Here is a 12,732-nt window from a genome sequence, read left to right on the forward strand (position 1 = left end):
TGATAATAGGAAGTAATTAGACTGTTATAGGTGCGTGTAAGTGATAACGAAGATACGATATAACATCATAGTTGGATGTAGTTATTTATTTTTTAGCTTAAAGTGTGAAAAAAGCTGCCATAAAATGTCAGAAAATAATAAATATTCAATAATCCTTCCGACTTATAATGAAAGAGATAATTTGCCTATTATTATCTGGCTCATAACAAAGTATCTTGACGAAACGTAAGTTGTTAAATTAATCTCCAAACTTAGTAAGAACTAATTTAAAAATAAAATATTGTATTATCTGTGTTTATTAGTATGTTTTCACATAAACAATGCTTTGTTTACAGAAAAATTGATTATGAGATTATTGTCATTGATGATGGCAGCCCCGATGGGACTTTGGAAGTCGCTAAACAGCTCCAAGATTTATACAACCAAGATGGAAAAAACAAAATTGTAAATATTGAACACAGACTTATTTTTTCAAATTAAGTTTTAAAAACTTCTTACCCTCTCGGACTATTAGTATCATTTCTTCCTTTGAATGTTATAGTGGTGGTGGTGATGATGATCGGGGTTTATTGTGTCCCAAGCACTGCATCTTTCAGGGTGTACTTTCCTAGTTCCTTAGTTCAGTGCAAACTCGATCCTTCGCCTAAGAAGGACTAGGTCATTCACTTTTTTTACCTTTTTTAAAATTACTGTTTGTCCCTTAGTAATTAAGGCAACAATACAAGATTACAATTCGTGTACAAGGATTTACATACAAGTTTACATTTTATGCAATTAGCTTAATTTTTTCACTTTTGCAATAATATTATGGCTCTTAAGGTGGCTCCAGACATGTGGGATTCACTGAATCCCGACTAATGGAGATGGATGCTCGCCATGCTCGGCTAATGTCGGTTTCCTTGTCCACTAAAAATTGCACAAGTTCGTGAAGTAGCTGAACTCAAAGCATCCACACATTCGGGAATCAACTAACTGAAATCATCAATCATCACTGCTATTTATTTTTCAATAATGCACTTAATTCCTTCAGTTTTAACCCAAATCCAGGACCGAATGGTATTTCCAAACATCTTCGATCATGTAGTCATTTGTTCAGTTCACCAATAACCCACTTATTTCAACTGTCTTTTCGGACTGGTATTTTCCCTGACTCCTGGAAAAATTTAATTGTATATATTGTTTATGATCATCCTGGTCTGCCAAGCCAACCAAAACAGAGAGGATGAGCAAACCAGGATGATCAGAAATGATTAAACTATAGAATCATCTACTGTTGTAAAGTTTTTGTGGAGTGAACTTTAATACATTCAACACACTTTTCCCTTTTACCAAAAATACACAGCAAGATCCTCAATGCCTCTTTTGTTTGTCGATTCTACTGTAGACAATATCCCTCACAACCTATTTATCCATGATAATCCTTAGCAAGTAGCAAAGTCCCTTCAGCTGTGATATCAAGTTGAATATAAAGAAATTTGTAAAATTATCTTATGTTCTATCAATTTGATGACTATTATACAACTTACATTGTGCAGTAGAAACACAATTACACTTATGAGCCTGTCATATCTTAATTAAAAGTTGTGTAAAAAATATTAAGAGGAAATAAAAGTACTATAGATGAGGTTAATTAGGGTAATAAGTTAATTTTCTTTCATATAATAGGAAATAAAGAAACTAATTTTTTTGCAGGTACTGAGACCAAGGGAAAAGAAATTGGGGCTTGGTACTGCCTATATACATGGCATCAAGCATGCTACAGGAAATTTTGTAATAATTATGGATGCAGATTTGTCACATCATGTAAGTAAATAGAATTAAAATCTATAATAATAAAATAATATCTGTAATAATAAAACTTGAAATATTTTCTATTCCTCACTTGGATTTTTGTAACCTTTTTTTTTAAATTGAACTCCCTGGACTAATTGTAATGTTTAGTTAATAATTGACAGGTTTTTATTTTGTTTTAGCCAAAATTTATTCCTGAATTTATAAAAAAACAGAAGGAAGGTGATTTCGATATTGTTTCTGGGTCGCGATACATCAAAGGCGGGGGTGTCTCTGGCTGGGATTTGAAGAGAAAGCTCATCAGCCGAGGAGCAAATTTTCTTACCCAGTTCCTTCTCAGACCTAGGGCCTCTGATTTAACAGGAAGCTTCAGGCAAGCACAAAATTTATCTTACAAACACATTTTCAAGTTTGAAAATATAATATGAATTTAATCTCTTGGTTATAGGCTTTATAAAAAAAATGTACTTCAAACACTGGTTATGAATTGTGTGTCCAAAGGATATGTGTTTCAAATGGAAATGATAATTAGGGCGAGACACCTGGGTTATAAAATAGGCGAGGTAAGCTTTTCATGTAAATTGTAGTTTACTATTAATAAATAATGTTATTTACTACATTTATTATTGTATGAAAGTGTAGTAATTTTTAATATGCAGGGTGTCCCTTGGAAGATGACCAAATTTCTTCATTTTGATAAATTTTTTTATTTTATTTTGAAGTCTAGATTTTTGATGTTCCATTGGTTCTTAAAGTAACTTTTTGGTTCATTTTAATACTTTATTTATATAGAAGTTACTGAAATAAGAGTTTTGTTACATTTAACACCACTGCAGGAAACTTGAGTTACTTGCTTAGTAAAGAATGATAATTTTCTGAAAAAAAAGAAAAAAAAGATATGGATAAAAGAAAGCATAGAAAAAGCCAAGTCTGCCAGTGTTAAAGTAAATGTAAATAGTTTTTCTTCTTTCAACATAGATCTTTTTATTTTATTTTTTATTTTAATAGATATCTGTCTTCAATATTGTCTTAATTACATCTATCAGAATATTCCATATTGTAGTGATAATTCGTTCCTTAAGAACAATGATGTCAATTAAGGAGTTTTGAAGACTACAGATTTTAAATTCTTTCACAATAGTAATTGAAAGTGAATATCAATTCGAAGTTATTTATTTACCTTTGGATGGATATTAGGGAGATTTATAGTCTAAAACAAAACTGACAAAAAGTCTTAAAAAAAACAAAAAAAACAAACAAAAACAATATACCTAGGTAAATATGCTACAGTTTTCCAGTCAGAAATCATAGAGATTGAACACAGCACCATGGCAATAAAATATGCTGGGAATACATTCCCGGAAGAGAGCCATCTTTTCTGACAGGCTAGCCAGTGCCAGCCATAAAAATGTGGTAGCACAATAGATCTACTCAGGCCGAGGTGCAAAAGTCTGCCTCTTTTATCCCTATCCCTATCCCCAGCGTCTAAAAGCAATGATTAAAGTGCATTCTTAAAAACAACAATTACAACGTGGAGCCGAGTGTTGTCATATAACAGAATTGGCCTTTTTATGATTGACCAAAGATGGACCAATAATGCCAATTTCTGGTGCATTACTTTAGTTTGAGACCAATGCATACGTTGGCGTTGATTGTTTTGCCAGGATTCAAGAAGCAGTAGTAAATCAGCCTAAATGAAGCCCAACAAAGAGTCAACTTTTTTTGATGAGTTGGGGACATTGGAAAATGTGGTGCTGCTTTTCCTTTGTCAAGCCACTTCATAACAATCAGTTTTTTGACTTGATTGAGGACTTCTATGTCTTCAAGGCTAAAAGTCTCCCTCTCGAAATGTTTTAAACTATCTCAGAACGGTGCTCTTACTCACACTGCCAACGCTTCAGACTTCATTAATGTTTCTGGTTATTTGGGCACCGTTCTGACCTAAACATAACTTTTAAAACAAAATAATCAAAAAATCACTTTTTTTATTATTTGGGCCTAATCTTCCGGCATTAACTATATACCTCTTTCCTCGTGAGAGAGACGGAGTGCCCTCACACAGCCTCCCAGGGAGAGTTTTTTTTTCTGGGTGTTTTAGGAGAATGTAGATGAAAACCATTTACAATTTTACACCTATGGAAAAGTCAACATCCTCGCACAACCTGTGGCTCAACTTGCTTAGGTAAAGTCTGAATTATTCCCAAGTAACAAAATGCTACTGAAGTAAACAAACATTTTTGTTTGGAAAATGATTAAAAAATGTTGACATTCATGCAAAAGAATAATCCATCAAATGCAAACAGTTTATTATGTAATAAGAGTAATTGAAAGAAATCATAAAAACCTTCCTTTTATTTTCCGGACAGCCAATAGTATTACTTATTTATATGCATAGAACTTTGCTTAATTACATACATTAAAATTAAAAAGAAGAAAAATATCATGGTGATAAACCTACAGCTTGGTCTTCTCCGATCGTCCTGGTCAGTATTTTTGCTTGTTTTGTCTATCAAATGCATTTCATCTTTTTTTTCTGCAAAATTTTCAATTTTCATTATTCCTATCCTGTTCATGCAATGCATTGCAAAGACACATGAGACCCAAACGAGACACAGGCTGTCTACTAAAGGAAGTTAAATTTGAAAATAAATATCAGCAGGTAAAACCACCATGAATAGGTTAATCAGACTAAATGATCAGGGGCAGAGTTGATCATGTTACAGAAGAACTTTCCAAGCTCAATGTTTTTATTAATGATAACAAATTCATTCTAACAATGTTCATAAATTCATAAATATAATCAGAGGTTTGTTAATGGATTTTTTCTCTTTACAGGTACCGATAACGTTTGTCGATCGAGTCTATGGTGAAAGTAAATTGGGAAATAATGAAATATTTCAGTTTGCACAAGGACTGGTATATTTATTTTATGCACTGTGAATAATATTACTTGGGTTTTTATTTAAATTACATATATTTTTTATTGAATTAAAAGAAAAGTCTACATCTTTTTAATAACAGCCTATTAAAAACTTTCTGTAGCAAAACTGTTTTAGCCGTAACTAGGTTTTTTTTAGGAAGTTGCTACCAGCAACCCCACAGAATATTTTGATTTAGTTCGATAGTTAAAGTGCAGGTCAGTGTGATTTTGAGAACTTTGAATAGGCTTTTTTCCAAAGTTAGCAATTTTCTACTGTTCAAGTTGATGTTATTACTTTAGAGGATTTAGAGATGTTCAGATCATGGTTATTTATCCACCTTGGAGTGCTCAGAGTTTTGTTCAGTTTGCAAATACTTGAGTTGAGTTAGAGGGGAGCACTGCTCTAAAAAGATATCAATAGTCCAACATAGACTTTTTGGGAGAGGACTTCAGTAAAGTTGGGAGAGCAACAGAAGTTTGCTAATTCCTCTCAAGACATTTTTCTGTCACAACGTAGTTTTTATTTTATTTATTTTCATTTAATATATTTATTTTTTTTAAATATATTTATTTTAATCTCTGATCTTATACACATTATGTAATAAGCTGGTTTACAAATTACATAGATCATGAGACGTGAGGCGAGTTAACTTTATGTGAGGAATAATCCTCGTTTAGTATGTCACAAGATCATCCCATCCCCTCTTCACATCATCTCAGTGGGATTATAAGGAATAAGGATTCGGCATCTCAATTGGCGTGAGTTTATTGAGGAAAGTGGAAAATGTTTTGGGCATTATTTTTTGTTCGGGAGGGATTTTGTGGTCATTGAAAAGGGTGATTAGAGATGTAGTCAGGAGCATTGACTATGATTCTGAGGACTTTCGATTGGAAGGAGGTAATTAGAAGCTATCGTAGTCAAAATAAGCAGTAAATAATGCCTTGTTTATCTCCTTTATTCACTTTTGTACTGATTAATCCCATTTGCACAAAAAGTAGCCTTTTTCCCTTCCATTTTGCCTAAACGCCTACAGATCGCTTTCTTTTTCCTTCGTTTAATATTCTTATTTTTAAACCTTTTTCAATGGTCCCAGTCAGGCATTTGAGTGAGTTTAAAAGTGACAGGGGACGGATACGGCCAGCGCGAAGTCGCTAGGAGGCTGAGTGTAAATCACTCTCAAAGGAAGGGTCCTTCAGTACCGGTACGTTTTTCAGAGGTATTTACAAGACATAATCTAAGAACAAGGAGAATCTAAGGAAGAGAAATAGGGCTGCACCCTAGAAGGCCGGGACACGGTCGACCTAGGTTTACAGAGGAGAGAGACAATAGATTCATCCGTCATCAGGGCTCTACGAAACCGCAGCACACGGGAGATGAAATAAGATCTGATAAAACAAATCCGAAATGTTTCTTGTTTCCCCTACAACTGTAAGAAGGCTCAATGAAAATAACCTCAGGGCTCGACACCTGGCTCGTGTACCTCTTCTTACCTCAGCTCAGAAAATGGCTAGGCTTCAATTCGACGGGAACATGTGAATTGGACACTGGAAGATTGGGGACCAGTTCTCTTTAAAGATGAGGTGAAAATGGGCCTCAAATTTTCAGACAAGTTCATATGGAGACACTCAGAAGAAGGGTAGCCCCATGCTGTATGATTCCTCAGGTGGCATTCTATAGAGGGCCATTGATGATGACATTTCCTTGGACGCCCGCACCAAATTGGTTGTTGTCAGGGGAAGATCTCTAACTTCACAGACTTAAAGACACTTAAAGACATAATCGAGGAACATAGTGCCATTTGCCCTCCACAATGGTGAGAGATTCTTGATAATGAGGATAACACCAGGCCCCATAAAGCACGTATTGTGGATGACTACCTGAATGAGTTTGGAATTGAGTGCTCGGTTGACAACTCGAGATTTGAACCCAATCGAACACATTTGGCACCAACTTAAGTGACGACGGCGAGACCCAGGTCCTAACACCCTAGGAGAGTTGGAAACGGCTGTTTTTGGTGAATGGAAATAATTCGTCAGGATATTACCAGACATTTCCGCACGTGTTTCGGTCTATAGGTGGAAATACTCGGCATTTAAGAGGACATTTTTTGTTCTATACTCAATATGTTTTACAACCAAACCTAATTTTGGTATGCAAAACATGCATAAACCTAAATACATTAAAATTATAAGGGTGGTGGGTTAATTTGCTCCACTAATGTATTATATTATAACAAAACAATGAATTGGAATACGTTTTAAAACAACCACGATAAAAGTTTCATTTTCTCACAGGATGGACATAAAAAACAAGATGGAACCACGACAAAGCAATGTCGATAAGATTATTAAAAGTATGTAGAAAAACAATTCTTTGGATAATAGGGGCGTATTGTAGCTTAAACTTTTGAAATTTAAACAATATTTGCTTGTTTGTTAGAAATATTAACACAAATAATTGAATTGTGAGATATTTGTTTAGGTCTGTGAAGTTTTGTACCCGCAGTTCTGACGTATTCCATCATCCCGGACTGAATTTGATCGGTTTTCATCCTTAAACCCATTGGCGACTAGTTTCTTTTTTCGTATATCTAGTTTCCGTGAAAGGATACAACCCTTAAAACCTTTAAAAGTGAAAGCAGAGGTAATTTTGAAATGTACGTAACCTTAAACCATTTCAGGTGTCAGATGATATTTAGGTATGGTCAATTTCACTGTCACATCGGCAAGACTTTCCTTGTTTCAGGGTTCTCAGATTTGAGACAGAAGTGTTTTGCGATGTGTATCTGATACTTCTTTAAACCTCGACTTTTTATATAAATCTAAGATCTGCGAGCTTTTTGATGTTTTATGGCTCAGCTATACTTTACATTGTCACTCAAGAAATATAACAAAACGTCTCCTTGCCAACATAGCGCCCAAGCAAATGTTAAAACATGTCTTTTTGGATTAAATGTCTAGAGTCGCTATTAAAGCTACACAAATCAAGAAATGAACTTTATTACCTGATGGCTGATCTAATCCATATTTAAAAAATTCACCAAGCGTTTGAATTTTCAGTGAACGTTTCTACTGAAAACGTTAGACGTTAATCATCTGAATGTCGAAAGGTTTCAAATGCATCTGACTCATCCTAATAACAAAGGATTTAAAGTTATAGCTATGCTAATTCATTCGGTCACCGGCTAAGCCCAAATGAGGCGTGGAATTTCTGGCGAAAACCTTTATGAACGAACGGGTTAGGGTTTATCATCGCACTCTCATCGCTGTCGGATTTTATTCAGATGTCACATACAGATTTTGATTAATGTCGACCTTGCTGGACCTCCTCCGGGGAAACTGTTGTATGGTCGCTACTGTTACACGACGGCCGAGAATAAAGCCGATTTCCTTCTTAGCTGTTGAGTTTATTCACTATGATATATCATCACAACTGATGGACGTCCTTTTTTCCATTGTCTAACCGGATCCCTTTGCTTCAATACATAAAATTTATTACACCGTTTCTGACGGGGATTACGCTTGCATCCTGCTCTGAAGGCCGCGACCGTGGCGCAATAAACAATTTTCCTATTGTTACTATGGGCTGGTAAATCATCCCGGAACACCTTCCATCCTCGGTTGAGTGGTTTTCACCTAGCTGGCGAAAAATTCACAGGGGAATGATAAGTTATTCAGCATACATTCATATTGGAACCTCACGTCTTATTTCGTGATGAATCTTTCGGAAGGATGACGTTGTATATCAAACAGTACACTGTTACAGAGGTCTCAAGAACCGCATAATAATACAATCAAAATTTAACGTTAAGTTAAAGCTGTTCGCAGCATGAAAATTGATTTTCTTTTCTAATTACATAGACAAATTTAGTGAGAGTTTTGAGGTTGACGGATTATTATTCCCCATTTTTATTATTATATCTGCAAAAGAGTATTTCAGAGTAGATAAAAGCAGGTTTCTGCAAAAGGGGATTGTGAAAAGAGTTTTCGAAATTTCGAATTTTTTTTGTTTTTTTCAAACTTAAGCTTGAAAATATGCTTGTAACTCTTCCAATTTATATTTGTTCTTCGTTTATATTAATTTTATTTCCTTTTACTCGTGGACAATAATTAAATATTTTGCTGCTGAGTTTGTATGTAAAAAGGCGCAATTTCGCTTCACAAAAAAAAAAAAAAAAAATCAGTTTTGTAATAAAGCAGTATTTTTTCCTTCTTTTACATCTTTTACACGTAGTGTTTGCTAATGTTGCACCACGCCTGTAAGAACATTAGAGCAGAAAAGAGCAAAAAGTTAACCGCAATGTTATTTATTTAAAATAATTATTCAGAAATCGTGAGATGCGGTCTGGTGTGATGTAGGTTTCAGAAAAACATTTTCTTTATCGTGCCAACGTTTCGATCTTTATTGAGATCATCTTCAGGGCTCAATAAAGATCGAAACGTTGGTACGATAAAGAAAATGTTTTTCTAAAACCTACATCACACCAGACCGCATCTCACGATTTCTGAATAATTATCGATTAACGGTCACTAATCACCATACATTTATTTAAAATATTTTTCAGACTTTTTTCTTGACAAAAAAGACAAGACTAAAAAAATTTAAATACTATTTTATTTAGTTTGTATACAATATTTATTTAAAATATTTTTCAGGCTTTTCTCATTCTAATAGTGCTTAAAAAATACGAGCACTGCAAGCATTTCGTAAAACAATTGTTGAAGAGGGTTTTCATAGCTAAGACTAAAAAATTTAAAAACTATTTTATTTATTTAAAATATTTTTCAGGCTTTTCTTCTTCTAACGGTGTTTAAAAAATCCAAGCACTGCAAATATTTTTTAAAAACAATTGTTGAAGATAGTTTTCATAGTTTTGGAAGAAGCGAGTGTAAGGAGTGTCGGCGTGGTCATTTTCATTCTTTAGTTACTTATTTTCAATTCAAAATATTTTTCTTTAAATTGCTTTTAAAGTCCTTAGGGATAGTACAAAAAGAGAACTAATTTGTTTTATTTTTATTTATTCATACTATTTTTTATAACAGTCCATCGCTGTATGAAAGCCCACCAGCTTTCACATGGCTTTCTCGTCCATACCCTTCAACTTCTTTTGGTGCTTGATGTTCGAATTTCGTGCTATTGTAGCTGCATTAAATATTTCTGTCTTTCTAATTCACTCAAAATCCTTTTTTCCTCTCCTCGAAAAATCACTTTTTCATGCATAGATTATCAATCTTACTCCGTTATCAGTCCATTTTGACAATGAATGGTTTGAATCTATAAATAGTTTAGTAAATATGATAAGAAATTGTAAAAATTATGTAAATTTATGAGAAAAAGTTAGAAAATTCAAAAATTTTTGTACAGTTTTCAAATTCTCGTCAAATTTAAGCTACTTGCTTTAGAGGACATTTTTAGCCGTGTCTGTTTGTTACAAATACGCGTATAAAATTTGATTAAATTGATTAAAAGGATTCTGAGAAAAATGCATAAATGTAAAGGGTGTTTCCATATGGATAAGGTTGGTTTTGTCTTTCCTTATGTAAACATGTTTTATTATCTAATTTTCTTTTCCTTTTATAAGTGTTATGTTAAGAGTTCCATACAATTTTATTTAAAATTTTAATTTAAGATTGTTCCATGAATTACTCTCGCTTTACTTCAATATCCAACTTAAATTTTGACAAAAGTGTAATTTGAAACAAAAAATAGAAATTATTACAAACCCGTATTTTCCAATTTTGACTAAGGTCATGTTACATGTTCTGGGATCATACTGCAGGTTCATCACTACGAAGAGATCAACAATAAATCTCGCAGTTTGTTTCAAAAGTCTTTGCGTATGAAAATAATATTAAATGTTTACTTGGATAGTGATCCTTATTCATAATATTCCATATTCCATATTCATCATTTCTTCATAATATTTGTTTTATTGTTGAGAAGAAAAGTTGTTCTGAAAAGAATTGTGGTCTGAAAAGAAGTAGCGCGTCGTAATACGGTTGCGTTTTCGTTTAGCCGGTCAACTAGAGCATCGATTATGCTGAATTTCTCGAGTATGAAAAAGCAAATAGAAACTACTGTGCGTTATACTTCAAATGAGAAAATTCGATGTCGATGCCACAAGCCACACACACTCGTCTAAACAAAATTGCTACTTAATCCAAAAGATGACATATTTTTCAAGAAAAGCAAGTGGTAAAATGTCAAATGAGAAAATACTATCAACACCATTGCTAATAAGACAACCCTTCTGCCCGTTTGTCAACATTCGAAGAAATTGAATGTTTCAATGAGCGTCTAGCCTCTCCCTACTTATAACCCCGACACCTTACTGTCTTTTATGGGCCGCTTTGAATGTACGGTAATTCGATCTTTACGATTATTTTAAATTAGGTTGTTACCAATCATTTTGGCCTTCCTATCTACTCTGGGTTGGTCTGTCACCCACTTTTTGGCATTCACCTATCTGGTCGGGTCTGAAAGAAGAAAACCATGGTTATTGTGATACAAAAGTAATTTTGACAAGTAGTATCATGTCCGTTGATACTGATGATGGCGAAATGCTGAAACGCGCCGGGCAGACTAACGTAACGCGGACAAACAGACAAAAATGATTGGTAATGAATTAATTTCAAATAATCGTAAGGATCAAAATACCGTTCTTTCAAAGTGTCCAATTGGCCTGAAAAGACGGTGTCAGGGTAGCTGCATTTTTGTGAATTGCCGACCAAAATCATTCGTAACGACTAAATTACATCATCCCGCAAACTACACACAATATTTTAAACCAATCTGATTTTTTCATTTCTCAAAACTGGGGAGACCGCCTAATGTAGTACATCTTACAGTACCAATATCTGTAATCAGGCTACCTGTCTGCAGGTATTGTTCTGTATTGAATCAGGCTGCAGATTATTGTCTACTAATTAATATTTATGAAAGTTATTGGTCGAGATAAAAAAGTCTGTCACGAGCGGGATTCGAACCCACGAAGGAATGAAAATTCGAGAGATGAAGTTAAAGAAGGGAAGTTAGTGTCCGAGCGGATCGAAGTCACGATAGCTCAATTGGTTAGAGCAGCGGCGTATTTAGCCGAAGATCGTGGGTTCGAATCCCGCTCGTGACACTGACTTTTTTATCTCGACCAATACCTCATAAATATTAATTAATTAAAAAATGTTGATTGGTCAATCGGACCACGAACTGTAATGGATTATTGTCTACTTTCAAATTTATCTTAGTCACTTGAAAATTTGAAGATATTTTATTTTATTCTAGCAGGGTATATTCTTTTATGAAAAATCAGTTAAGGAATATTTTGTGCCATTTTCTCTTAGAATCTGTAGGGTATGGTATGGTATGGTAATAAGGATACCAGGAAGCGGGGTTGTGCTCCCCAGACACTGCAGCCTTCTGGCTTATTACTTTCCTAGTTCCTTAGTTCAGTGCAATAGACTCAATCGTTCTTTTTAGAAGTATCAGGTGATTGACTGACGCTGCTACAATTTCATTCCCTTGATTTTTTTTCGCATGTTAGGATAAATCTCCATTGAACTGTTGCCTCGCATTCGAAGATGATGTGAGTGGCTGTTTCCTCCTTCTCATTACATAATCTGCAGGTAGGATCATCTTTGTATGTGCCCATGTTGTGTAGATGTTTTCTCAGACGGCAGAGGCCGGTTAGTCGCCTACCACTCCTCTGAGTTTGCCCCTTTCCAATTGCTGTGTTTTGCCATTCTTGGTGAGAGTGTTTAATCATAAGTTTACTGTGTCTAGCGCCATTAGAGTTAATCCTTTGGTTTTGTTTGGATCCATTCTGCGATGGACGATTCTATATTTGTTTTTGTTATCCCAAGTTTCGCTACCTATGTATGGTCTTGCAGATTCTCCTCTGGCTAGACTGTCTGCTTTCTCGTTACCCAAAATTCAGCTGTGCCCTGACACCAAAGATATCATCAGGTTGTTGGGTTTCCCCAGGTTTTGGAGATTTTGTATGCATTCACTAATTTTGTATTAATTT

The 12,732-nt window shown here is 34.5% G+C and overlaps 1 protein-coding gene across 1 annotated transcript; it reads left to right on the plus strand.

Moving 5' to 3' along the window:
- Positions 1–14: 14 nt before the first annotated feature.
- LOC106660961 (dolichol-phosphate mannosyltransferase subunit 1) lies at positions 15–4,768 on the plus strand. The gene is made up of 6 exons (XM_014384039.2): positions 15–225; positions 336–444; positions 1,693–1,803; positions 1,974–2,164; positions 2,240–2,354; positions 4,627–4,768. Exons 1-6 carry the CDS (start codon positions 125–127, stop codon positions 4,729–4,731), a joined length of 732 nt encoding a protein of 243 aa, XP_014239525.1. The 5' UTR covers positions 15–124; the 3' UTR covers positions 4,732–4,768.
- Positions 4,769–12,732: the final 7,964 nt, after the last annotated feature.

The sequence above is a fragment of the Cimex lectularius genome, unplaced genomic scaffold (genome assembly GCF_000648675.2).
Source record: "Cimex lectularius strain Harlan isolate CLEC.00 unplaced genomic scaffold, Clec_2.1 scaffold24, whole genome shotgun sequence".
In the NCBI taxonomy this organism is placed as follows: domain Eukaryota; kingdom Metazoa; phylum Arthropoda; class Insecta; order Hemiptera; family Cimicidae; genus Cimex; species Cimex lectularius.

What these genes read in the sequence shown, in the direction of transcription:
- LOC106660961 (XM_014384039.2), top strand. Translation starts at nt 125, where the DNA reads ATGTCAGAAAATAATAAATATTCAATAATCCTTCCGACTTATAATGAA. An exon ending in AAGATGGAAAAAACAAAATT is followed by an intron (nt 445 to 1,692) that starts GTAAATATTGAA and finishes ATTTTTTTGCAG; the next exon opens with GTACTGAGACCAAGGGAAAA. An exon ending in TGGGTTATAAAATAGGCGAG is followed by an intron (nt 2,355 to 4,626) that starts GTAAGCTTTTCA and finishes TTCTCTTTACAG; the next exon opens with GTACCGATAACGTTTGTCGA.